This window comes from Acanthopagrus latus, chromosome 20 (genome assembly GCF_904848185.1).
Source record: "Acanthopagrus latus isolate v.2019 chromosome 20, fAcaLat1.1, whole genome shotgun sequence".
Taxonomy (NCBI): Eukaryota; Metazoa; Chordata; class Actinopteri; order Spariformes; family Sparidae; genus Acanthopagrus; species Acanthopagrus latus.
In genome coordinates, this window is record NC_051058.1 from 17,757,471 (window position 1) to 17,784,715 (window position 27,245).

The 27,245-nt window shown below is 42.5% G+C and overlaps 2 protein-coding genes and 1 non-coding gene across 12 annotated transcripts; all 3 read right to left on the minus strand.

Moving 5' to 3' along the window:
• Positions 1-741: 741 nt before the first annotated feature.
• polr3e (polymerase (RNA) III (DNA directed) polypeptide E) lies at positions 742-12,998 on the minus strand. 2 transcript variants are annotated; one of them, XM_037082081.1, is made up of 21 exons: positions 12,825-12,998; positions 11,872-11,992; positions 10,445-10,495; positions 10,246-10,323; positions 10,049-10,164; positions 9,331-9,413; positions 8,955-9,062; positions 8,669-8,718; positions 8,448-8,567; positions 8,151-8,236; positions 7,781-7,825; positions 7,575-7,666; positions 6,809-6,929; positions 6,601-6,682; positions 6,438-6,497; positions 5,691-5,848; positions 5,523-5,584; positions 4,634-5,100; positions 2,464-2,541; positions 1,850-1,972; positions 742-1,758 (listed from the first exon to the last, which is right to left on the minus strand). In XM_037082081.1, exons 2-21 carry the CDS (start codon positions 11,908-11,910, stop codon positions 1,702-1,704), a joined length of 2,076 nt encoding a protein of 691 aa, XP_036937976.1. In that variant the 5' UTR covers positions 11,911-11,992; positions 12,825-12,998; the 3' UTR covers positions 742-1,701. The 2 variants fall into 2 exon arrangements, with proteins under 2 accessions (XP_036937976.1, XP_036937977.1); XM_037082082.1 differs by lacking the exon at positions 12,825-12,998 and adding an exon at positions 12,621-12,759.
• A 143-nt stretch (positions 12,999-13,141) lies between these two features.
• trnal-aag lies at positions 13,142-13,223 on the minus strand. Its single transcript has one exon. It is a non-coding gene; the product is annotated as a tRNA-Leu (tRNA).
• Positions 13,224-14,114: 891 nt separating this feature from the next.
• eef2k (eukaryotic elongation factor 2 kinase) lies at positions 14,115-26,336 on the minus strand. Of its 9 annotated transcripts, none has more exons than XM_037080707.1 (19): positions 26,073-26,336; positions 25,193-25,452; positions 24,613-24,672; positions 22,932-23,032; positions 20,893-20,953; positions 20,761-20,798; positions 19,967-20,138; positions 19,256-19,405; positions 19,050-19,182; positions 18,841-18,968; positions 18,541-18,754; positions 18,396-18,460; positions 18,035-18,112; positions 17,330-17,395; positions 16,654-16,785; positions 16,150-16,338; positions 15,936-16,060; positions 15,619-15,797; positions 14,662-14,771 (listed from the first exon to the last, which is right to left on the minus strand). In XM_037080707.1, the coding sequence occupies exons 2-19, from the start codon at positions 25,445-25,447 to the stop codon at positions 14,662-14,664; spliced, it is 2,256 nt and encodes a 751-aa protein (XP_036936602.1). In that variant the 5' UTR covers positions 25,448-25,452; positions 26,073-26,336. The 9 variants fall into 9 exon arrangements, with proteins under 9 accessions (XP_036936599.1, XP_036936604.1, XP_036936607.1 ...); XM_037080708.1 differs by having other exon boundaries at positions 25,193-25,455; XM_037080706.1 differs by having other exon boundaries at positions 26,050-26,336.
• Between the last annotated feature and the right edge of the window lie 909 nt (positions 26,337-27,245).

The window sequence follows — 27,245 nt, forward strand, 5'->3', positions numbered from 1 at the left end:
TATTAACTGACATCTTACTTAGCCCAGTTACTGTAGCAGAGAGTTAAGAGGTTACATAATCGATAAAGTGCTGCCAAGACTTGTGGGGTAAAGTCAAACTGAGCTTTTCCACTTTAAGCTGCATGATATCTTTTATAAACATGGTGAAAGTGGGAGGTTGTGTTGTTTCTGGTTCAATAAATTGACTCTGCATGACAGCAAATCTGTTAACTCGGGTGTGAACTGAACATAAAAAGGCAATTTAACCACATATATAAAAATTAATTCAGTAATATTTTATGATATTGTGGTGACGATATGAGGTCTCATCACCACCATGACTATAGCAATGACAACACACGTCAGACAATTTGACATTATAGATTTATTGAGCAAAGTAACAAACCAACGAAAACAAAACGCGCCCGTCGTGACTTGATGATGAGCCACTAAATTTAGCCGGTGAACGCAAAACACTTGATCCACGTTTCTTCTTCCACTTGAAAGTCTTCCAAGTGTTTTTGATGAGAATCAAAGCATTGTTGTTTCCATTGTTCTGCGTATGAAGGTGTGGGAGTCGGTCCTGAACGTCTCGTGAGGCAGAGGCACTTTTAGATGGAGGATCAAGAATAGCAACGCATGACCAGCGTATCCATAGCAACAACTCCCCCCCTCAGATCATGGTCCAGAGATCCAGGTCCTCGATGCATCAGTTCCACTTTCATAAATCAGGTTTTTAATGATGAAAATATGACAAGTGAGTTCAAAACTGTTATCTTTTATTGACCATCATCAAAAATCAGTCGCTCTCTTAAAATAATTCAAACTCAACATTCAACCAGGAACAAAAAGCATTTAATCCACTTTTTCTGTCTGAGTTCATGTTTCAGTTCACACTGAAGAATACAGAAGTGTGGGAGACGCCACATTGAATGCAGCCGTTTCCAGGTCCATCATTGCTGAAAACATGAAGTGGTTTCAGTTGTACAACATGAGCATGAAGACATTCAGGACTTTTTCTTTGTTTTGTTTTTTTTGCATCATTTGATGTTTCCCCTTTTTTTTTCTCTCCTTGAGTTTGGCAACGTCCCTTCAAGTGCTTTAACACGTTTTAATAATGTATCACCCCGAACTTTCGTTTGTGTTCTGAAGCTGGGGTAAATATTCAGTCGATATTCCTGAACAAAGTCAGATCTGGATGAAAAACTAAATCATGTTTTTTCTCTCCACAAGGCCTTTAACAACATTTTGCTTTGTTGATGATATGATAAAAGTAATGTTTTCTCAGGCAAAACTCACAAATCAGGAGTAAAATGAAAGCAATCTGAGCCACGTTTGCTCCCGACAGTAAACACCATCCTGATCCGGTAAAAGTTTAATTCAAAATTAATCAAACGTGAGGTCATAAATCCAGAAATCTAAGGATAAACTGTATATATAATCTTCCCATTTCTTCATTTTTTTAAACATTTTTTCATCTCAGACACTCCACACTCCAGCTCGTCTCTGTCCTCTGCACTGCGTCAGGGCGCTCATGTGTTAATGTCAGAAATGCTTTGTTGAAAAAGCTTTATGTTCTGAGCAGAGCAGATGGCCGACATCTTTGTCCTCAGAGCTGGGCGAGCTGTGATTGGCTCTCTTCTGTCTCACTGCCCTCCCACTGGACACCTGGGAGAGGATCTGATTGGCAGACGGTGACCGCAGGGGGCAGGGCGCTCAGTGTCAGGACTGTATCGTTCCCTTGAGGTACCACATCCCTGCGTGGCTGCTGCAGCACTCCTAAAAAAAAGGACAGAAGAGCTGTTAGATCAGGGATATTTACAGAAAAGCTTGTAATAACATAAATGTTCAGTCAAATCATCCATCTCACATTGAGCAGCCGGTCAACGTCAGCCTTACAGACGTCTCCAAACTCCTGGTTCAGCCTGGCTTGCACCATGTTCCTCCTGACCTTGTAGTTCTTGGTGAAAAGGTCGTACAGCAGCCGACGGTGCTGCAGGAAGAAAACACAAACACAGCGAACATTAATCTAAAAGGAGCAGTTCAGCAAAATGTTTATTTGCTTTGCTTATCACCATTTCCAGTTCAAAGCTAACCGTATGCTGGCTGTACTGCTGCTTTGTATTCAGGGTTAAGACATAACTATATTAAGGATAAACATATTTGTGCTATTTAAGGCTTCTGTGTGTAAAAGAATATCTGCAAAGTGTCAAAGTGTCTTTTCCTCCATTTTACACTAAAGAAAGAAAGAACACACTTGGCGTGTAGCTCTATCGCTGGTTGTGGCCAACAAACAAACTCATGTCCTATTTTTTACTGCAGCGAGCCAATCACAGCCCACACTGAAAGGGCGGTGAGCGCTCTCTGAAATTCATGTGAAACGTGTGATCGCTGAAGGATCTGACGTGTGGTTTTGTGGTGAGATTCTGCTACAAACATCTGCATGTAGGCCGAGACGAGAAGAACGTGCATTAATTGTTTTACCTTGTCGAATTCCTCTCCAGTCTCCCACAGACCGAACACCTTCTGTTCATCAGGAGCTGCTGAGCTCTGAGCAGGAAACTAAAGACAGAGGGAGACAGTGATGTTAGAAACACATTTAAAATCAGGAGGCTAGCAGCTTGCAGCAAGTCTGAGCAGGAAGTGAGTCTCTGAACATGATCAAAACATGCTTCAGCTCAACCATTATTGTGTTCAACAGAATTTGTCACAGAAAAGCCCCACAGGTTTTCTGTTTAAGGCGGAAACACAAAACTTGCTGTGAAAACTGTCAAGAATTTTTAAAAAAAGGTCAATATCAGATTCACACGGGATGAAAGCACACAGCATTTCATCAAAACTTTCGCTGAAGCCTCAAATTGTGACCAATTTTAAAAACTTGATTGGATTTGTCAGCTAGTTTAAGTGCTGTAGAGGAAATTGTAAAACTCCACTGTGGACATTAATATGTTGAATTAAGATTCTCAGCAGCTGATTGTCCTTTTTAAGACTGAAAGTGTGTTTATAATGCATGTATGATTGTCAAACCATTAATTTAATAGTGTGATTGCCATTTAATGCGGTAGTTAAAGGTTGACTTGATAATTTTACACATCAAAGTGAGTTTACAGGTCTTGGTGAGCACTACTGCATATAGTAGTATAAAACCTTTTGTGGCTCCAGAGGAAACTGCATGTAATTTGATAAACTGCCGTCAGTGATGTCACTCAGTGTTATGTGTAATGTAGCCGGGAGGTTGTGAAAACATCTAAAAAAAACCAAACAAACAAATTAACAAAATCAATCCTGCAGAAGCAGAGATGTCACATTTATATTCCACATAATTTTTTCTTTCTTTAATCTGGTGCCTAAATTACCCACAATGCAATGTATTTACCAGATGACATGCAGCTTCCTCAGGAGCTACAAATGATTTTAAAAGTACTTTGTGACCTGTAAAACCACCTTTATATGTAAAATTGGTGGAGTTACCCTTTAACAGATTATTGAAATGTCACATTCCTCTTTGTTATTGTTTGTTAATTTGATCTCTTGTCTGACTGCTGAGCCAAAAACAGCTAGAGACCGAGCACTGCTGTGACCAGCAGGACCGACTCTGAGTGCTCCAAACCAGGATTACCCTGCAGACAGACACGACACGCTGACCCAAAACTGATCATAGAACTGTCCGATACCTGAAAAATAATGTTCACGGTGATGTAGAAGACGAACCTCCTGATTCTACATCTGCCTGCGTTTGCAAACAACAAACCGTCTTAGTTCCTTAGTAGTAATGAGCTTTACTTTGAGGCTGATAATCTGTTGCATAACTAAAATGGCGCCGGGCCATTCCCTCCCCTACAGCGTTTTAAAATCCTCCAACGTCAAGGATGCAGATGGGATAAGACATAAGCCAGGGCAGGGCAGGTCCTGGCAGGAGAAACAAGAGCATGTGGCGGACCACGCCACTCCCTGCCCTGTGAGCAAACACCGCACCAAGTAACACAGCCAAAGAACACAATGATAACACATCAGATCCGTCTATAAGAAGCCTACATACAGCTACCTCCAAACACAGCACACAGGTATCAGGTGGTAGCTGCTGGAACATGAGAACCAGGTCTGTGTTGCTTCAGTGCACAGACTGTTTTACAAGCAACAAAGTGCTCACAAGCAAAACGACCGTTAATGTCGTTATTCTGTTTGAGAAAACTGATATCTGCATTCAAGCTGCTAGAGAGGAAACCCCCGTATTCAGCAGCCATGGGCAGTTTCAACTAGACGCAGACCAGAATAAAAGCAGCTCTGAAACAAACACTCGAGGGATTTTAAACTCAGCGCTTCAAGACACGATGTGCAGGTAAAACGGAGAACCACTCAGTTCTGATCGTCCCTGAGGTGGGGACCTTTAGTCTGAGACAAGAAATCCAATTAAGCTTGTGATGTAATCACAAATAACTACTGATGTTCAGGGGAGAAACTTGCAGTTCAACAAGTCATCCTGCAACAGAGCTGTGCTATGAAGGTGTTCAAATCAGGAGTAACATCGTCTAATAATACAGCTTCCTTAATCTGCTGATTCTGCAGTGAAAATGTCCTCTTTTGTTTGGTCCAACCAGAGGACAAAAACTCCAAAAGGTCTAATATATATGGCAAAATGTCAGCAAATACTCACAGGCACCATTATCTGTTTGCAGTGGCTGTGCAGTATGGCGTCCTGCAGCATGTGGTCCGAGATGGAGTGGAAGACGTTCCGTCCCACCGGCATAGAAGCCAGGTGGAGGTTAAAGAGCCTCTTAAACTCGTTCAGCGTCACTACAAAATGCTTCCTGAAAGTCTTTAACACAAAGTCCTGCAGCTCCAGCGCCGACGTGCTGGGAGACCCTCCGTTACCGTTAGTGTGATCGAAGGCGGGGGAGGTGGCACTGGGGTAACCGTTAACTGAGCCGTTAGGGATGGAGGAGGAGGCCGGGGAGGTCGTGTCCATAGGTTCCTCTTCCCTGTCGCTGACAGGTTCCTGTTTGATGTGGACGCGGCTTCCCGTCCGCTTGCTGTCCAGGTCCTTCTGTAGAGACGCCTGGTTTGCTTGGGCTCGTTCGTGAGCCATCTTTAGACGCTGCTCCCCGGTGACGTGAACAGGGTCTGAAAAACAACACAGACACATCAGGACACGTAGGATAACTTCTGCTAAATGTTTAATTTCCAATGCATTAGTCGAACAGTTCACCCTCAAATCAATAATACATATTTTCCTCTTAACTGTAGGGCTATTTATGTATCTAGATAGTTTTATGTGTTGCAACTTTTGAAGTTATTGAGCTTAAAGATTTGTTTCTCTTGAATATAATGGAACTAGATGGTACTCGGCTTGAGGTGCCTCACATTCGGCATCGTACATGTGAGGTTACAGAGACGTTCTCAGTGGAATCAAGATGTTGTGCACCGGAGAGGTTGTCACTTCCCTGCAAGGGGTTGAAGTGGTGTTAAACATCTTCCTTTATATATGTATTTTTGACTTTGGAATGAACTGTCCCTTTAAGATAAAAATAAAACTTGTTACACACCAGGCTGAGGGGAATTCTTTGGCAAGAAATCTTCTTTAGAGAAGTTAAAGACCTTTTCCAACCTTAAAGGAAAGACAAGAAACACAAGTTAGAACAATCTGCCTCATCCATGATTGACGGAAGCACCCTGATGAGATCCTTCAGCTCAGAGACATTCCTGTAACATACTTGCTCTGGATGCCGAGCCACAGCATGTGTTGCCTGTGGGTGATATCTGGGTGTTTCTTAATGAAGTCGCCATCAGTAGGCAGCAGGAACTCCCAGCCCCGGTTGACTCGAGGAGCTGCCACATGCTCCAGGAACTCCTTCACATCCTCTGGAGGAAGCTGACAGGGGCAGAAGGAAGAGGCTGTTAGTTGTGTTTACCTGGATGAATGGAACACCTGTGGCCTCAAGGTGAGAGCAGGTCGCTGCTCAGCATCTCAACAATCATGGCAAGACCGAGGCAGCACTGAACAGGTCCCAGGTGAAGGAGCTTTTGCTGCACTTAGTAAAGAGCTCCCTTCGGCTGCTGCTGTTAAAAATAATGAAGCAACCAACAAATCATTTTATAAGAGCTATTCTGAACAGTAGCTGCACTATTTATGCAGTAAATTGTCAAATGTTTGCAATATCACCGACCGCTTCAGCCAAACTCCAGTTTAAAAATGAGTTTAATTAGAAAAGGACATCTTGGTTTCACTGTCCCAGAAGGAAATTTGTTTTCACAGCCGGCCACTTTCTTGCAAATATGTTGAACATTTAAGAGACTAATTTACCATGAAAGCAACATCTGGGGAGAATCACAGAAAATAAAAGCAAATCTACATAAAATAGTTATTTTGGCACAAAGATGCACAACCCGGGAAATGCAATCTGTTCGGTCTCCAGTCGTCATTACCAAACAGGAACAGGCAGTCGTTTAGAGATCCTTACTTTGATGATGGCTGCGATCTCCTTCCTCATCACAGAGCGCTCCAGAGTGAACCTCCACATCTACAAAAAGGAACAACTGAGTCATGTCTAACACACGCTAAACACATTATCAGGCTGTGTAATTTGGTGTAATTTAATGAAGGGGAACAAAACAGCAGCTCACCACAAAGTCTCGGCCACGACAGAGCACTTCTGCAGGGACGCCGCTGTGAGGACTGCAGGTGTTTTTAGGATACAGAACATCACTGAGGAAGAAACACATCACTCACTTTAAATCTTAATTTTAAAACAACACTTTTAATCTGTGTCAAACTTAAAGTGACATTTTCCCTTCCTTTAAATCATTCTGATCCGAGGCTGTTTGCTCTCACCTCTTCACCACCCAGTTCCCCTGAACCAACAGAGCCACCTGTTGGATGCAGCGCAGCGCCGCGGTCGAGTCCGTGCCGGAGGCGAGGAGGCCCATGAGGTTGGCAAACGGCATCACTTTGACTGCAGACAAGAGAAGACGCAAGATAGATCACTTTGGAGAGAAGAAGAGCAGTCGAACTGAGTGTTGGTGTAAATACGATGCAGTTTCTACTGGAAGAAAGACAAACTAATGGTTGTTAAAACTGAACACCGGCCTGAATACTGAGAAATCACAAAAAAGTTCATTTTCATGTCTTTAAAATGTGTCAGTGGTCTATAAGTAAACATGGCACCCTGTATAATCTTGCTGAGCCAATACAAAACAGTTTATTGTGAAAATAACACAGCTGCAATTTCAAGCACCTTTCAAACCTTGAACAAACTCAAGCATTTTCAAAGGTTTCCAGCATTTGTACAAACACTGATTTATGAATCTTGACCTCTGAAGTACTTGTTTTATCTTTTTTCCTTCTCTTACTGTTATTTTTATGCAACAAAGTACCAAGGCAAGAACCTACTTTGCCATAAACCTCATTCTGACTTGAAACATTTCCCACAGTATGTCTGGCTTCCAAACTAATGTTTTGCTGCCCTCGTATGGCACAAAGAAAAACTACACGGTGGACTTGGATACCAATCCAAAGAATACTGTACTGTATTTGTCACAAGTTGGTGGCCGGGTATTTGACAGTTATGTAACTGGTTTGTCTAAATGTGTTGGCCTACCGTTCTTCATCAGAGTCTTCACTTGGTCTCCCAGCGGTAGAGTGCGGAGCTGAGCCATGGAGAGCACGTTACTGGGACCAACAGGCTTCACACTGACACAAACAGGAAAACACACAGTTAAACAGAATGTTATTAATGAAGCATATCTGTAATTCATATGTTATTTAAATCTCATAACGCTGGTTAGAAACTTGAGGAACACTCACACTTTTTCCTCTTCAAGAGGAGGCATCAGCATCGCCAGATACTCCCTATAAAAGAAAGAGAAGCAAGTTAGGTAGAGGGAGTGAGTGTGTAAAAAGGGAAACATCAGGAGTTTTGAGGGCTAAAAGAATTGAACCAACAGTGTGTAGCCTTTTCAAACATGCCTCAATATAAGACATCAAGGTCCAAAACTATAAGGTTGCATCTATATGGCAGAATGATCATTTAAAAGTGAGAGACTATTGACAATAAGAGAAGAAAATACTGGTTTCAAGTTATCAGTAACAAAAGAATCTGGCTCCAACTAAGAAATAATCTACAGTCCCTGTCTGAGTACTGGCATGTATTCAAACATCATTTGTTTGTACTCACTTAGGAGTTTTGACCAGTTCAGAGTTCTCTGAGGCGTCCACTGACTGACAGAAGAGGTACTGTCTCTCATGCTCCGAGCGACCATCCTGAATTTAAACAACAGAACAAAGACAAAACAGATGCTTCATGAAAAGATCTACGGACAAATATACAGCAGCAACACATTATGAGATAACATCAACTGTATTAAACTTGACGATTGTGAAAGACGACAGAAAGACTGCATAATGATTAAAAAGTACAGCTGCATCACAGAGATTAAAACAACTATTTGAGTATTTATTCTAATGAGCGTACCTTGACACCATGGTAGTGTAGGTGAACCCAGGGCTCCTCCGCCTGCTTCTTCTGGAGGAACTCATACGACTGGATCCTCCTCTGCCGAGCCTGCTCCGACTCAGGACGAGCAAACCTCACCTGGAGGGTAACAGGAATGTTTAGAAATGGTGAGTTTACATCGTCTCACTAAGTCGGTGTTAAATGTGAGTGTTTGTATGCAAGTTGTTTGTTTTTTTTACCGTGATTGCTTTGGCCTCCTCCTCAGCTTCGTCCTGGGAGGAATCTCCACCTGCAGATATGAGACTGTGGTCAGATGACAGCCCTCACAAATGATCACATCAGTTATAACATTTCAAGAGACGACAAAGAAAAAGTACAAATTCTCAGATTTGAGGAGTTTGAATAAAATAATTGTGAACGAGTGAATGAGATTTAATAAAAATGAAAAAGGTCAAAAATATTTAATCAACCCATTTTCATCTCTCACATTCATTTAATTTTGAAAAATATGTAAAGCAGACCGACCTTCATTGGCCGCCTCCCTCTCTCTGGTTTTGTTGTCAGCCTTGTCCAGGTAAGAGAAGCTCGGTCTCATCTGGAGGATTCCCGTCAGAGGAGTGACGTGAAGCTCACCTGTTGACATTAACAATAAAACAATCAGAAACACAAACAGTAATAATGCAAGCCGTGGTCGATTGTGTGCTCATGTGTCATAAGGTCGATCATATTGACAATAAATAACGCAACGCTAAAAGAGACGATAAGAAGGGTAAACTGAAATAGATTCACATGGACTCTAAACACATGAGTGACCTTTGTATATTTACAAGCAGCAGGAACAAGGTTAGACAAACCAAAACACAGACACGGTGCTACAGCTGACAACAGAAGCAGGTCAGACCTTTGCGAAAAACAGCAGCAGCATATCTTGAGGTGTTGGTGGTGGCCTGGATGGAGGAAAAGGTCTGCTTATCCATCATTTTCCTGCAGAAGAGAGGAAAGAATGTTAAATAAATAGCTGGAGATTTAGTGAAATATGCTTGTTTGTGTTTGGAATCAATCTTCTCATCAAGCAAATTTCCCGAAAAATTCAGACTTGTATTTTAGAACGATGGTCAGCATACCTAAACCTTCTTAAACATCAAATTCAAGAATGTTTAAAATACTTTCAAAGTTTAATTCCCTTAAAATCATGAACCAAACACAGCACAAACACAACTACTGTTATGACACTGACAGTTTTTATGTTTATAAAACTAGCAGGTTTTACAGAAGCCGCCCGAAAACTGAAGGGGGAGGCTTGGATGGGAACAATTAAGAAGTGCATGAAAAGAACTTAAATTTCTATTCTTGCACAAAACTAAATCCTTTTGGATGAGGCGTGTCAACTTTATCCATTTTAAACACTTCCAAAGACTTGATTTGATTTGTTGAAGAATATGGTCTCCACCTGAACACTGTCATGAGTTTCTATTGTAAATTGGTGCTATATAAATAAAACTGAGTTGACTTGATTTTCCCCATCTCATATTTACACACTTTCAAGGATTTTAAGGGCCTGTGGGAACTCTGAATCTCGCTGAGTAACACCCGGCTCAGTGTGAGTGCAGTGGACGTACGTAGAGTAGGTGTTGGTTTCATCAAAAGTCGTGCCGTCCACGTTCAGAGCGATCTGTTCTCCTTTGCTCCGACAGTAGTTTGGACTCATTGTGTTGATCGCCATTTCCAACTCCACCTGTGTTACGGGTGGTGCAAAAAACGTTACAAACATTCTCGATGTGATGGATGATAAGATAAGAGGATAATGTTTTCTTACTCGTTGCTGTTTAGGTTTGATCTTGGCTGCTAAGTGGCTGACGTCATCATAGGTCATAGTGGCTGGTCGGACAGGGTACTGTTTCATGTGAAACAATAAAAGGTGAAGAGTGAGTGATACGGGACACCAAAACAAATAGACGCTGCTCACGAATTGACTCTTACTCATCAACACTGAGTAGAAGAAAGGAAAAGATTACCTGTAAGAGATACAGCTTATCTGCAAGACTTTTGGCGAGGTACACATCAATCTGAAAGAAAGAGAAACATCGATCAAAGTTACACTCTGAAAAAAACTTAAGCGTCTTCTCAATCAAACCGCCTTTTCTACAAAACCACTGAACCAATTCAAACTATGTGCTTGTTTTTAATATCGTTTGTAGGTGCTTGTTTGTGACTGGCAGTATTTTGTTCCGTTATTTATTAATTTGGTGTTTTTGCAGTGCAGAAAACTTTCCCTTGGGTGATTTCTAATTATCAAATTTGAAGTGATGGTTACCGTTTGTTGATTTTGTTAGACTGTAAAATATTCTGCCTCCATTACATGTTTTTGTTGAGAGTGTTTGATAACCACAACTGGGGGATCACTGCAAAAAATGTGCATATATTGGCCAATAGATTCTTTACACCCAAATCTTGTTATCGCTCCCAAAAATTGCTTATCACTCAGGTTCTAGCAGACACCCTGAGACATGGATTTGAAAGTGGGAGAGAGCAAGTCAGATCAGGCCCTCTGACCTATAATCCACACCCATTGTATTTAACAGTGTCAGATGTCCTCATATGGATGTCAGCGAGGCATTTTCAAACCCTGGGTTATTAAAAAAGTTACTGTTGTCAAAATAGATTGTTCACAGCTGGCACACATACAAAAGGGATGAGACTGACATTCTTCTGTATTGGGGCTGCACAATCAATCGATGTGGCCACTTTCAGAATCCAAATCGCAGAGGATGAAAGTTTCTGGTAAAGGTAAAATATATAACCAATCAGGATGAGAATGAAGTGCTGCAGTGCTGCAGGGACATCCTGACCTACAAACCTTGTTCTCCAAAATGTAAAAAAAACATGTCTGCTTGTGCAGGCAAACGTCTCATCGTCTTGATGGTAATGGAAGTGAAAATAAACACTGATACAAAATGATTGTTGCCACTGATCAAGAGTCACATCACAATAGAAACATCTGACAGAAATGACAATCTAATTTATTTTTTTACCATTTCTTTGTGTAATTTTAAACAAATGCCTCCAAATACTACTTTCATTTATCGCTAAACGCAGATTAATCTTCACGCACTGTCTGGCACTAGGTTAATACATTCTTACCAAAGAGTACACACTTTAAGATGCAGTCCCAAACATACAGGCTCACAGCTGGACACTGTAGTATTTGACTAACTTCGGTCAAATGACAGCAAATACTGCATTTGTTGGGGACTAACTTTTTTGCTGAGGATTAATACAATGTGTGTATTTCCATTTCCAAAAAAACTACAGTGTGCATGTTCACATTGGCAATGAAGGTGTGTGCCACAGAAGAATAAGCTATATCACAGGGGCAACACTTCATATCAGGATGACTTCTTCATGGTGGTTCTCATCTTTCAACTTGTGTCTATAAACAAACCTCTTCTATAATCGGGTCATCATCGTCCCCGCTGGCCATATTGATGTGAGCAGACCGAGGAGGGGGAGAGGAGGAGGAGATGAAACAGGAGAGGAGCTGCAGCAGATCTCACAGGTCCAACCTGTACAAAAAAACACAACACAACAAAGAGACTTGTTGGATTAAATGAATTTAACCCACACAATTAACAAGTGACCACACCCAGACAGGTCATAAAAGAAAACAGATGACAGGCAGCTGGTGCAGGAACATGAGCATTGTGATTCAGCAGAATAGGTTGCATCACAATTCATTACAATTCAGTGGGGTCGTCTCAAGCTGTCAGTCCTTAGGACGTCTGCAGCGGTGGGTCAATTATCAGTTACCCCATAAAAACCCTGAAGTTAGTGGACAGGTAGATCATAATCATCCAGTCTGTCAAGTGATGCTACATCCAGGTGGGACTCACATGATGTAAGACAATGTAACCCCCATTACAAAGCTGCTCTACATGCAAACACCATGTAACAGGCGCTATAATTCATATCTAACACTTAAAACAGCCCTTTCAGATTATTAAAAGTCTCATTACAGGAAATTACCCCTAAAAAGAAGTCTTCACTTATCTCTGGCTACGTTAGCTAGCTTCATTAGCAAGCTAGCAACAAACCTCTCAGCCACTTGTCACAGGCCTGTGCTACACCACGGGTTAAAAGTCCAGTCAGACACAAAAACATACAACTGAAAAATAAATCAGGGTAAAGACAAACCAGCTGTGCGGTTCAAATCCCTGTGAACGGACGTACGAGCGACGGACGTGCAGCTAGCATGTTGGTACGCAGCCTAGCATTAGCAAGCTAGCTCGGCGTGCTAACGTACACATGCCAGTCAAAATAACACACAAGTCAGTCACCAGGGCCTGCTTTTACACACCATCCCCCCCAAACACCACCCAGACTACATTCAGCTCTCACCTGCACACTTCACCGCACAGCTTTAGCTATCTCATCCGTGTGTTAGAAAGTCCAGAAATGCGGTGCGCAGGGGGTCTAACTCCGGCTAACACAGCTGAAGTGTGTCGGTATCATGTTGACTCTGCTCCACACAGACACGTGGGGAGGAGCCCCATGCCCATAATGCACAGCGAAGGGCCATGTAAGTGGTCCCCTCTCATTAATTCTTCATAGTCATTTTGAATTATGTTCACGGTCACAGCTGGAGCTTCGTGTTCTCACAGCTTCATTCATGATTTGGTGAATACATGTTTTTGCCATTAAGCAAGAAAAGGTATTGGCAGCGGTGGGATTCGAACCCACGCCCCCGAAGAGACTGGAGCCTTAATCCAGCGCCTTAGACCGCTCGGCCACGCTACCTTGTAGCAATCACTTTAAATCCATTGAGAAATAGTCTTGTCCGGTCCAGTGAATATTAAATAATTTTAATTTTTAATTTTTAATATTAAAAAAAGAGATGAAACATCCGGATTCACACGTTTGCAAAAAGAGATATATTAAAAAAAAAATAAAATAGAGTAAGGCCGCTTCTTGGTGAGTTGCATGCAGACAGTGATGGACAATTTTTGAGTTACTTGTACTTTACTGAAGTATTTACATTTTTCCGCTGCTTTACACTTCCACTCCACTACATGTTTGAGGAAAACATTGTACTTTTTACTCCAAGTTATGTTTACTTTGGAGATCACAGGCTGCATCAGAGCCAAAGTAGTGCATTGTTAAGTGTATTTATTCTAATGAATCGGATTTTAAAAATCTGATTAAAATAATCAGAAAAATGCTGAATAGTGGAAGTAATAATTTGTCAAGCTGATATTTAGTTAACCATACTATACAGTCTATACACATACTTGCAAATATATGTATAATTATTTACTTTTACTTGTGCTTTTGACACTTAAATTCATTTAATGTCAGATACTTGTGATATTTAAACACAATGTCTTTCATTTCACTCAACGTATGACTTTTCATATCAATATATGTATGAGAAGTGGAATATGCTATATATTTATAACATAAAACCTAGAGTGCAGTCAAGCTTAAATGCATCATTCAAATTTAAATATTTAATGTGAAGGATTATATATCCATGATAATGCAGGCTCCAGGGTCAAAATGAGTCATCAGGTGAAACAATTCAGTTCATCTTGATGTTAACGTCTCTCACTGGGAGATGAATCAGCTCAGTTACACACCTTTAACTCTTGTCTACAGGAGAAAAAAACACAAGCAGATGACAAAGTGACACATTTTTTACCCAAAAAAACAATGCAAACTTTATTTTACAGTTTTAAACTCCAAGCACTTTTACATACAAACTTCCAACGTAAGTGTGTTATTGTTGGGGCAAAGTAAAGAAACCATTTTCTTTGTTTAGATTCTTCGGACTCACTTCATACAATCACTCAGCTTAAAGTTAACCTGAGACGGGATATTACAGGAAAGAGGAGTCGGGATGACGGCGGTTCACGAACAGGAAGAGAAGAACAGAAACAGGAAGAGAAGAACAGAAACAGGATAAGAAGAACAGAAACAGGAAGAGAAGAACAGAAACAGGAAGAGAAGAACAGAAACAGGAAGAGAAGAACAGAAACAGGATAAGAAGAACAGAAACAGGAAGAGAAGAACAGAAACAAAGACTTGTAAGCCTGCACACATATATTTAAAAATTATGCAATTAAAAAAAAATGTAAACGGTAACCCATCAAGTTGTATCCTTTGGGTGTTAAAATCAGCTCAGCTATCAGTCACATTAACCCTCCGTGGTCTGTTCTTGACAGAAACGTGCATCCAGTTACTCCTCCATGAGCGCCCAGGCCTCTTCAGCTTTCATGTAGTATTTGTTCGCCAGTCGACCTTTCATGGCCGCCATGGCAGCTTCTGCTGCTTCTGTAAACAGATCACCTGCAGGGAGGGATGGTGTGAGAGGTGAGACAATCATCTGCGTCTATCTATTTTAATGACAATAGTTAGAATAACGTTAGCGATATTCTGCATTTGTATTAGTGTATTAATCCACAGCAGAAAATAGTCCCAAACAAATGCACTATCTACTTCTGTAAAATAATAAATACACGTTCTCCAGCAGAGCTTAGGAACTATGAGGAAGCTATAGAAGGACAAGAAGGGAGTGTACTGAGTCACGTTAGGGATCAACACACATTGTGTTACTTTAGACTAAAAAGACAGACAATTTTGAGGGTATATACAGGTATCTCAAACAAGAAGGCAAACTTGGTGCAATAAATATAAGAGAATGTTAAGAAATATAAAAAAAATCTTTATCCTTGTGGCAAAATGATTAAAAAAGCAACATATTTCAACCACTCTTCTTACATTTGGAGCACTTGGGTTCCTTCTTATGTAAAATAACCTGATTTTCTAGTTTTTCAAAAGCACAAGACACATTTTTATCTACACTGAATTAAACAGAGCAACCAGTCATCTCTTTAGGAAAGGAAAATACATTATTTTTTCATGGATTACAATAAAATACACTTAAGACATGTTCAATGTGTTGAATTTGGGTATAAATGTAAAAGTGTCTTCACTTGTCTGACTTAAAAAAAGCTGCCTGACTCGCTCACATACAGCAACATGCTGGATTTCCTGATTTATTTTGAACTGCCACAAGGGGGAGCTCACACCCTCCAGTCAGCCCTAAATCCTAAGATTGTCAGTGGCTGAAACTACAACTTGTTTTGTATACGCCCCCCAAAAAAGCTTCTGTTACGCCAGCTTGGCGTCCGACCTGCTCTCTGTGGGTCTGCCTTGAGGTGGAAGCCTCCCTCTTGGTACATCTCTGCCTCTCTGGCCAGCAGCAGGTAGCGAGGCTCGTCCTGCGTCCCGTCGTACTCTCCCCCCTCATCATAGTCCATCATGTTCAACACAGTATCGTACCAGTGAATGGCTTCCTCCCAGTTCTGCTTTCTGGGTGAGAAATGAACATTGCACAAACCCTTCTGCACCACGAATAGCCTGTTTCTTCTTGTGATAAAAATGTACAGAAACCTCTCTACAGGGCAGTGATATCAAGGCAAGACCTGAGCTTTTCCCAGCTTCACTGACCTGTCAGCTGGCAGATCGACCCCGGAATCAAAAGCTCTGGCCACCATGATCATGGAAAATCTGTCTCCAGCCTCCGCCGCCTGCAGCAGGAGCTTAAAACCTTTCATACGGTTTCCTGCATTATCCTGCAACAACCACAGAACTGTGAGAACACATCCGTACAAAACCAAACTCAGCTGAAGAGAAAATGCAGAACAAAGTGCGTCTTATCTACCTCCAGCTCCATGTCTGGCAGGATGTGATGAGGCAGCTGCAGTAAGCACTGTCCCAGGGCCACGATGGCCTCCAGCTCTCCGCACAGTGCAGCTCTCTCCAGGTGGAACATGGCCGAGTCCTGATCCCACTGCTCGTCCTTCTCGCAGAAACGGCCCGCTTCGTGGTACCGCACCATCGCCAGGTGGACCTGGGCAGCAGGGAGGAGATGTAGGGCACGTTCAACAGATGAAACTCACTTTGTAAACCAGCTGGATCAGATTTAAGAAGACAAGTCTGAGCAGCCAAGTAGGAAACACATTCACAGATTGTGATGCTGATTATATTTATGATTTGAGTGTCATGACTTATCAGACCAAGTCCGTCGTGTTCATGAGAAATAAAAATGATTAAGTCTTAAATGATAAAATGTGTTCGCCCTCTGACCTGGTGCTGCCATCACTCTCATCAGGATTACTTTGCTTGTGTATTACGACTGGAATCAGGACAATATCTAATGTTTTACCTTTCCGAGGACTGACTGGCCGATCTTCTTCTGCATCAGAGTGCTGAGTCGCTCCACCTCAGTGGCCACGCACGAAGGACGGTGGATGTGAGCGCGAGACGAATGGTAGAAGTTCCACTTCTCCTCCGTCAGCTGAGAGGAAAAAACAATTAAAACACAAAAAGGAGAACAACTGAAGGGATGAATGTTACCGTCTGCTGTGTGCCGAAATAACCAGGAAGAAAATCATATGGCAAAGGTAAGATCAGGTGCAAGCTGACAGTCACACTCTGAGGGGTGTACCCGTCCAGAAGAGCTGGAGGAGGACATCCCTGTTAGCAGCTCAGTGAATGCAAAATCATGTAAAGCACGGGAACAGAAGCACACACACACACACACACACACACACACACACACTCATGGCGAGAATCATTAGCAAGATGGTGGAGCTGGTGAAACAGAGGTAGATGGTGTTTCACTTCCAAATGTCAATCTATAATGTCTTTGCATTTTCAGACTGCTTTCACCCACTCGACTGATAAAAAAAAAAAAAAGGGACGAGTGGACGTGGAAACAGCGGCAGCTTGTGCGATCAGACGCTTGAATCTGAACCTGAGAATCATGCGTGACAAAGCTTTTGTAGCAGTAAGTCTGCACAGCACCGCCCGGCCTACAAGCCTCCATGCTGAATAATCACCCATTCGCTGTCCGGATTGAATGAATTTAAACTGGCAGAGACTCTTGGAGGAGCAACCATCTTTCTCTGGTGAGGGGGACACAGAGAGGAGGAGGAGCTGAATTAGAAGACAGGTGAGGAAGGGCTTTGATTGGTGGGAAGAAGATGAGGAGAGTTAGAGGAGGGTTATTTGACTGCAGTGATGACGATGATGATCGAGGTGAGGAGAATTCACACACTGCTGTATCGGTTTGTTTACCCGTCTGACACTGTCGTCATCCGACTCAGAATATTGTCTTTTGTAGCGATGATGGGCCTACGTGATGATACAACATGCATTATCAGACCTACAGTCAGGAGATGTGACAGTCACAGAGGAGATGTTAACAGACTAACAGCTACAGAGAGAAGTCAGTATTAAAAATAGTTCAGAATGGATGTGTTTGTGTTGAGAGTCTGCTCACAAATGTATAAACAACAACTCACCAACAGACACATAATTCAAACGAGCTGTAACATATCTAACATCTACTCTGCGATTTAACAAGTGTACGAGGTAAATGTCATGGTAGAATATCTCAGGAATATGTGTACGTACTTCAACGATGAACCATTTTTTCTAGGTCTATTTGACAGACTGCTAAAAAAACTACAGCATAAAAAAGAGATCACTGGATATTTTCAGGCCAAATTTAAGTGAAACTGGAGTCAAATGTAAATCTTTACCCCGTCCACGTGGTCATTTGGGTCTCCTTCACTCCTCCTCTCGCTGGGGTAGCCGCTGTCCCCTCCGCTGTCAGATTCCTAGAGACAGAAATCAAAAATGATTAGTGTTAGGAACTAACTCTCTGAGACACAACAGTCTGTTAAACTGGGAAGCCACCAGTCTGAGTTTATAACGGCAATGAAAGGTGTCCCACAGGGTTCAATTCTATTCAATTTATTTACAAGTTTAGTAATATACACAAGTGACAAAAAACAGCTTCTGGAATCTGGAATCAAACTCTGAGCTCTTGGGACTTGAACCACTTTTATAGAATTATATTGGGCTCAATGTGTCACAGTATCTTTTTCATTCGTTGCTCACCTTGTGTTCACCCGTGTTGTTATTGTGGAGTCGTTCATGTTCATACATCCCAGTAAAAGACAAGCCTGTAAAATGCAGAAGTAATACACCAGCTTAACTAGAACAAATACACATGTATACATGTGCAGTACTCAGTTTAACCTACCCATAGGGGACTTGGATCCAGGTGCGCCCAGAGGGGAGCAGGGGAAGATGAGAGGGGAGCAGGGAACCGAGTCCACGTCGCTCATGCTCTCGTCTGCAGAGGACGTCTCAGACAGGCGGGACAACAGCGGAGGGGCCCGGCTTGCCGACATAGTCCGGACACGAGGGGAACCGCAGGGCTCCTCGCAGCCTCTCAGCACCGTCTGGGCCGACTTCTGAAATACACCAAGATGAATCTCTCATGAGGGAAACCGCAACAGAACTGACATTTTCCTTATTTTTATTCAAAAGTTGAAATTACGAGCAGTTTGTTGGTGCAGTCCAGCTGGGACTTCTCTGCGGGGGAGAGGTCAAAAGGCGTCAGGCCCATACTCTTGCAGATCTTGTTACACAAGTGGGAGTGGAAGAACAGCGCCATGCCTCGCACGCCTGAAGATAGAAGATATTAAATCACCACGAACCAAACATTACACGCAAGCAGCAGTTTCACTACAACAAAGTGAGATGTACCTAGATTTCCATCTCCGAAGTCAGTCCCCTTCTCTGTGTGGATCTGAGGGTCGGTGTAGAGATCTCCCACTCCTTGGATGTCCACCACAATCAGCTGGTGGCCCGAGCGCTCAAAAGAGAAGTGACTGAAGGCCTGACGGACACAAAAAGGTTGAAGATTATCAAGTGATTATTAGCTGGTTAGCATTCATAGCAACATTGCTCACCTGAGGAGTGAGGCGGATGTTGTCGTCCCTCACAAAGCCGGAGTTGGAGTTGTATTTGATGTACTTGCCCTCGATGTAATGCTCCAGGTGGAAGAGAGGTTTCCCTGGTCTGTCCACCATCTCCACCACACACATCTGCATGATGTCCACCTGAGGACAAGACAGAGAAAAACAACATGACCATCTACAGTCTTCATAAATATGCAATTATAGATTTTTATGCTGAAAAGATGAGTTATGAAAACACCCAACTGTACAGTCTCAGTTATGAAATGAAAACAAATAAAGCTGAGACCTAAAACTAATTTTTGTATATAAAAATTAAACTTCACTTTACATTAAAACACACACAGATTTAAGTGGGTTTGTCCGTCTGTTAGTCCGACTTTGTTGAAAGGATTTCTTTATATGCGACATTTTTAAAGTTAGGGTTGGAAGGTAGAGTTATGTTAGAAGCATTTTATTGTCATATTTGTAGAAAAAATCTTAACATACTGACAGCAAACACTCAATCAAATGCTCTGAGAAACATAAATAAGAGAGAAACCTGGCCTCCCTGGCATGCTCAGGCCTCTAACACACCCGACTGAATCCAATGATTGACGATAATGAACCATAAGATCTTTTCCTTTTCGAGGGATTACTACTAATTTTATCAATAGCAGCCTGTCCCATTAACAAATCAGCGGGCTGTCAAAGTTTGTCCTGTACCGGTTTGGGAGGTCGGTGGCGGCTGTACTCCTCTCCCCAGAGTTTAGCCTCCATTTGCAGCTTGACGTCCTCGAAGTAGACACTTCTGTCCACCGACTCCATGTAACGCTTGGCCACGTAATTGGACGCCGACTTCCAGTTGCTGCTGTGTGAGAAATTCGACAATTTCTTCCTGTAAGGGAAGGAAATACGGGTTACACTTACATTCACCCACAGTTAGAAAAACTCTTCAAAACACTCAGCAGTGACATTTTTGAGCACAGCTTCAACCAGACACGATGTTAGACGACAGAACACACCAACATTAGAGACGTAGAGCTTCTTTAGGAACTTGTTTGGGCTTGTAGGGTCTCGAGGGGTGGGGGTTTGTTTTCATGCCCTGGCTTTTGTCAGTGTTTTTTCTGTGGGATACTCCAAATAGCAAACAGCTGAGGTGGTGGATGCCTCTCTTTTGCATTTCCCACATAGCTGAGGATTAAACATCCACAATTAAACTATTGTCCCTTTTCTCTTTCGTTCTGCGATGCCATGCTTCAAACTGTAAACATCCAGGGAATCGATCCAGTTAAATATAAAGACGCAGTGTCATTATGGAAGACTTGATGTCCCCAGCATCGTCTTCGGCTCTAAAAATTATGAAGCAGCTATCCTTGGGAGTCGCGGAGGATATGTAAGGAATTTGGACTTATAATACCCCTTTGCTTTGTTTACACTGACACCACAGATTCCTTGGTTACCAGAGCACGAGGGCAATAACCCCCTGGAAGGGAATTTAGAGAAATAGGTCAACTTACGTTCTGAAGCACTCCCTCATGGCCCCTCTCCCAAACGGCTGTGAGAAACCAGGCAGGAGGAACAAATTAGGCGAGAGATAAGAAACTCTACAGTACGTGTGTGTTTTTTACATTGCTAGAGAGCATGTATACCTGGGCAGCCATCTTGATGTGGACCTGGTCCTGAGCCCACTCTCCTGTGATGGCATTGTACCTGCGAGGAGGAACAGCAAATTAAGTCAAACAACAATGAACGACTATACAGATTACATTCACTCAAACAGGTCCAATCAAATGAAAATGTGACATGACTTAGGCTAACAAATTTACACACAAGGTAGTTTTGAAGTCTTATTTAAATTTAGGTTCACTGGGTTGGACTGAACACAACTCAGCTACATATATAAAACACACATGGTCCATCTGTGGGTCTTTCTAACATCACAAGGCGACACGGTGACCCTGCTGCTCTGTGGGGAGAAAATGACACTTTTTTTTGTTTTCCACCTGTTACACTGCAAATCACTCACACTGGACGCTCTGCAGCGCTGAGCCTGCCGCCAGGACTCTTTTGTCTCTTGTGACTCTGTTTACTAAAAGCCTCGATCACGGTAGCCAAGTTACTCTTTGCCCTTCGTGAGCGAGTTCGCCTGGGGTTCTTATCATGGCAGCACATAAAGCATAGAGTTTCCTCTCTAAGGAAGAACAACAAGGACGAGGTTGTGTGTGCCCTCTTTCCAAAGAAAAGCTGCACCAATTTATTGTATGACTGTTTCGGATCTAGAGTTAAAGGAAGTAATGTATCGAGGAAAGAACTCCCACGATCGATATGATGGTAGAGATGCTTGTGTACACACTGCGTGTCTGGGTCAGTGTGTCTGTTTGGCTTGGCAGGAGGGCGTGTCCTGGGTTAATGAATGCTGCATGAACTGTCGGGAAACTAAAAACCCTCACACTAAGCTCTCCGTCTCCACTCGAAGATCAGCGCTGTTCTCCCCGACTCAAATCCAATCACCAACCTGCCAACAAACGTTTCCAGCCTGGGAACACGGTGTACCGTGACATTCCTTCCATCAAGTTCATACGACAGGGGGGGTTTAAGAGAGGGAAGGGAGGGTGAGGTTTCGCGTGGGTAAAATTAGCACATGAAAAGAGAACACCAGGGCAAAATCCCAGCTCCTGACAATCCCTTCTCCCTCTGTAGTCTCAGCCCTGTATGTTACGTAACAGACCTAAAACACACACACAAACAAAGGAATCCTTTTTCCTGCTGCTTTTATAGCCCACACCCACTCAAGTTGCGTGTCCTCACCTCCTTGATATAACGCTGCCCACATCTGAGAACTCTGCAAGATGTGTAACTGTATATTTATGTAATCGTTATTTTGGCCACGATATCTCAAGGGTCCCATCTACATTACAAGATTACAAAAAACAAAAACCTCTTGGGGCCAAACGACGTCAGCGCTTAATGTGCCCAGAGGAGGGGCAGCGATGTTTATCAACAGACAGTATTAGCACTACTGACCGAGACACATGCCAACTGTGAAACACGCTGCCAGGCTCAAGATGCGGGGTCATACTAAAGTGAGAATCTGTCAGCATTGAAAGATACTTTACAAATACTTTAAAGCTAATCTGATCAATGTTTTCTTATTTTTTCCAGTGCTCTCATCAACATCATTTTTAGCAAAAGGCTCTGACAAACCCACTGAATGCAGCTACAGGGTCAGATGCCTCACCTGAGTCAAACAACTTTGCAAAATTAACGTTATATGTTATTTAGGATGGGGCAAGCAGCCCTTTATGCACAGTTCACAGCCCCGCCCTCGTGCAAAAACAGGCAACAACCCAGAGAGCATTAGCTCTGGTTCTTCAAATAGTCTTGACACCTGAGTGATATCTAACAAACCAGTCCACATTTCCACCAATTTTAAGTAGATCAGGTCGTGGAAAACTTTTTTTTGTTCCAGCTGGGAACCAACCCTTCTGGATTCTGGATCAAAATGCTCAGAATGGCTCAAAATAAGGTGTGTGAACTGGACTGGAACTGGTTCCATGGTGGTTCCACTTGACCAACGTTGATAACCAGATCTGTCTTTTATTCAGATTTTCCTGCTATGACAAGTCAAGAAGCCGTGAAAAAGGTCTTTTCCAATTGCTGATCCACAGCCACACAGAGTTATGCATACCTGTAACGAATGCAGGGTTCAGTCTTGATTTCCTCCAGGTGAAACTGTGCCCAGGGGTCGGGCATGGCTTTGGCCTTCTCGATCGCATGTTTCCATGCGTCCTGTCCAAGTGAACAAACACAACTCGTTAGCTGCCAGTATTTGTTTTGACAGAGAAGAAAAGAAGAGTCAGTTTCCTGTCAGGTTCTCTAGAACAGTTAGAAGGAGAGGAAGCCATTCAACACAAGAAACATGGAATTTGATTTTCACAATAAAAGGCAATTTCAAGCCTTTCTTGTGCTACAATACAGTCGAATTGAGCAAATTACATTAAAATTCAATTAAAGCACTGAACAGCTTCCCCTTATAGATAAAGTATCAAGTATTTCCATTTAAAGGGTAAATCCACCAATGTTTCATAATGAAGCGTGTTTGCAGGTCTTGGGGTGTGCTTATGCATATGTGACCCCACAGCTCCACTATGTGACTACATTGCATTGTGGGTAATGTATGCGGCATGTTTTGAAAGGCATTGTACTCCCAACACTATATGGACAGTTTAAAAACAAATGATTGCGCCTTTTTTATTCCATGCATTCTTCTTCCATTTCAGTACCTGGTGCCTGTATTACCCACAATGCAACTTAGCCCCTTAATGACATCACTGGAGGCAATTTATAAGATTACATGCAGCGTCGTCTAACAGCATGCAAGTAAGGAAGGAATGAAAGTTATGGAAAGAAAAAAAAACTCTTCAACTAGGATGAAAGAATAAAACAAGATCTCCTGTTTTATAATAACTTGTATAGAAACCTGCCACCTAAAAATTTAAGAGACCACCATGTGATGCTCTGCCATTAAAAAAAAAATAACTTTCTTCGAAGAAACCATTAATCAAGTATCTCTGGTAACCCAAACCCGGAGCCGTCCAGCAGCATGTCGCCAGCATTACTCCACTGCTCACTGTACTGCAGCCGTTCTGGACGTGGTTATTTTTAGATCGAAGGGTTTATTTACAAGAAGAGCAATTTGAAAGGTCGCGTTTTCAACTGGTAAGGGGTGCATCTGTTTGTGAGGAGGAGCAAGTGACACATTTACATCAGACATCGTTCGTCTGCAGGAGTGTGCAGCTCCTTGGTGCAGTCACAGATATCACAGCCTAGTCACAAGACTTAAAGGTGCAATACGCAAGACATTGACACCTGTTGAATTCATACTCAAAACAGATCGATTACTGTCGCTAATAGCTGCCGTTAACACATTCTGTACAAGATTTTTACATATTGAATCTTTAGTGCTTTAATAGCAAAGTCTAGTGCGGCCATGGCTAAAAAACTTTTCTGGGTCAGTCTCTAAAACAAATTTTAGAGCAGCACCTATAATAAGTCAGCTTTCTGAAACCAAAACGACAATGAAAAAGTTGCACATTTGCTTTCATTGTCCAGTGTAGTTTTGTACAATAGCAATATGTACCATTCCATTAAATCAAGTGTAAGAAAGCAGTCTGAAGGGAGGGGAGGATGCGTTGATTAGGGTCAGTCATAAAAGGAGAGTTATGGGAAATGAGAATAGGAGGAGCGAAAAACAAATGCAGCGGAGGAAAAGTTCAGTAAATTACAGAGTGAAAGGGGAGAGGAGGGAGGCGTGGATGGTCACTGGTGAAGAGGGAGAGAAGGAAGGTATAATTTGATCTGCAACATACCCGTGCGCTCTCAGACAAAACCTTGTACGACCGAGGTTCTGCCTCTGTTTCTGTTTCATTCTATGTAGAGAGGTGAAGAAAATGGACGGCCTTTCATCAGCAAAGTACAAAGAACATGAATTGCATGAATAAACAGCATAGCTACTCAAAAACTAAAAAAAGGATGTTGAATCCAGCAGTCGACCAGAGCGCAGTGGCTCTGCACTGCATCACGTCCTCATGTGTGAGAGACGTGTTTACGTGCAACATAAGTGAAAACCAGTCTCTGGTACTTCCTGTTCTTTAGAGAAAGTACAGTGAAGCGCTGGCTGACCAGATCTCCACTTCACAGATATACATACAAGCAGCACACACACTGCTGTGTGTGTGCAGGCATGCACGGATCAGCTCTCCTTATAAGGCAAAGTGCTGTTCTAATAGAAAATTGCAGAACTGTGATGATGCACTTGAGTTCACACTAAATACGAAATGTTTTGAAGCATGACTAAACAATCCTCCAACGCTTGATTTCAACACTTTCTGATCATTTTCACCTCTCTGGTACGATTGTGCGCCTCGCACCGTGTGGGGAAATGCTCACCTTGAACACAAAGTTGCTCTTGGGAAGAGAGTTTGACAGCTGCCGGCTGTAGACCAGATTCTTCAGGTAGTGACAGATCTCTTTGGCGGAGTCGTCCAGGATGGGGCAGATGAAGTGGTCGTCATCGTCGTCATCGCTGGCGTTGGCGTCGCTCATGGAGGAGGCCCTCTTACCGGGGGCCCTGTGTTGGGCAGGGGGTCTCTTGGCGCTGCCTTCCTCCTCGTCCTCCATCCTGAACATCAGGTCCTCCTCCATGATGTCTGCTGGAGGAGACAGGAGGGTGAGTGGACCCGGGATGCAGAGCCACAAAACCAACAACAAGGCAAAACCTACTTGGCAATACATTCTGGTTCCCGTAAATAAAGTTTGGAGTTATCTGTGGCGGCCATGTTAGCTCACAACAACACTGCATCATGGCTGCACAACTGTAAATCTTGTGCCATATGTTGAGGGTTATCTGTGTCAGCATGTAGTGTCTGCACTGTGACATCATTTTCCTCATCATATCATGCATGAAACTTAAAATTAAGTCAAATATTTACTGATCTAAGCAATAAATAGTGAGTATCAGCATGCAAGAGCAATTTCGCTGATTCAATCTGTGTTCCCCCTGCAGCTGTGAGCGCCAGTCGGTCATACAGAGCTATTGTGTTTGCAGATGTTTGAAGTGACAGCTGGCAGGTGGAGAGGAATGCCATCACAGACACACACAGATACACAGAGTTCCTGTTCCTGCTGGGACAATGTGCAATCAACACAACATCCCACACAACATGCTGCAGTGAGATTATCCCTAAAAGTATTAACTTAATATGGATCACCTGCTGTTCCATGCACGTATTAAATAAACAACCAACCTTATATCCGGGGCCAGACACACCTTGAGCACTTTATTTGACAGATAGTGACAGAGTGTTTCCAGTCGCCTCGCTCTTCTTCTTCTTTTTCTTCCGTCGCTCAGTTTCGGTCAGAAGTTAAACCGACGAGTTCTGGCAGCCGCAGATAAACTCTCCTCCCAGAACCGGAGTGGGTCGGTCCTGGTTCTCCGCGGTGTCCTGGCGGTCCGGGGACGTGCCTGGCAGCGAGGTTGTTACAGTCCACCACGGAGCCGAGAGCCGTCGGCACGTACTACACTGTTCTCTGACGGCCACGCCCCTTTCACCACTGCTGCCTTCACTGCTGTCGGACATATGACATGCACCTATTCGTCAGCCTACTAGCACCAAGACTGATCCTACTGTAGTTATATCTAAACAAACTCTTTGCTTTCATGACTGAATGAACTGAATAAACAAACTGACCTCAATGGACAATACAATTTCATACTGTTTTACTTGGTTAATATGTGGCGGACCCTGCCACCTTTCCAGATTCAAATGGTGTCCTGGTGTAGTGACCTAATTTTATTTGGAGAACAGCTTGTTTATTCAGTAATGGGAACAATGAATATTTCTGACTTTGTATTATTACCTCATTAATATTGTAAATGTTAAAATCCTGACTTTAAATGTCTTCTTAAAAGCTACGTTTTGCTCCTTTAAGTAGAAACGTTAGCTACATTTTGTTGATATACAGCCATGTAGCAAATGTAATGTATTCAATTTCCGTAGAAGCACTTAGTGTATCCCTTAGACTTAATGAAATCAACTCAAATGAAATTAAATGTAATTAAAATAAATAACAGTTTAATTGAAAAGAAAAAGAAATGCACATGAACAGACAGCATGGGAGTGTAGTCTGAACAGATGTAAAACAACTTAGGATCTATCTTAATATTCCTATCATTTCAATAGAGATTAAAATCTAATTTTACCCGTTTTTCAACATTTCATATTCAAGTAAATTTAGCAAATTTCTGAACAATATGTCAAAATGGCGCGCGAATATGTTAGTTCCGACTACGGAAGAGCACCTGAACGCACCGCACTAAACGATAGCGAGCTGTACATTCTGTTGTCTGTAGCAGTTACACGAGTATCACGTACGGTGATATCAGAGTACTCAACGTCTTGGGGGAAACTTGAAGCGCTTCGTCAGGAATTTCGACTCCACA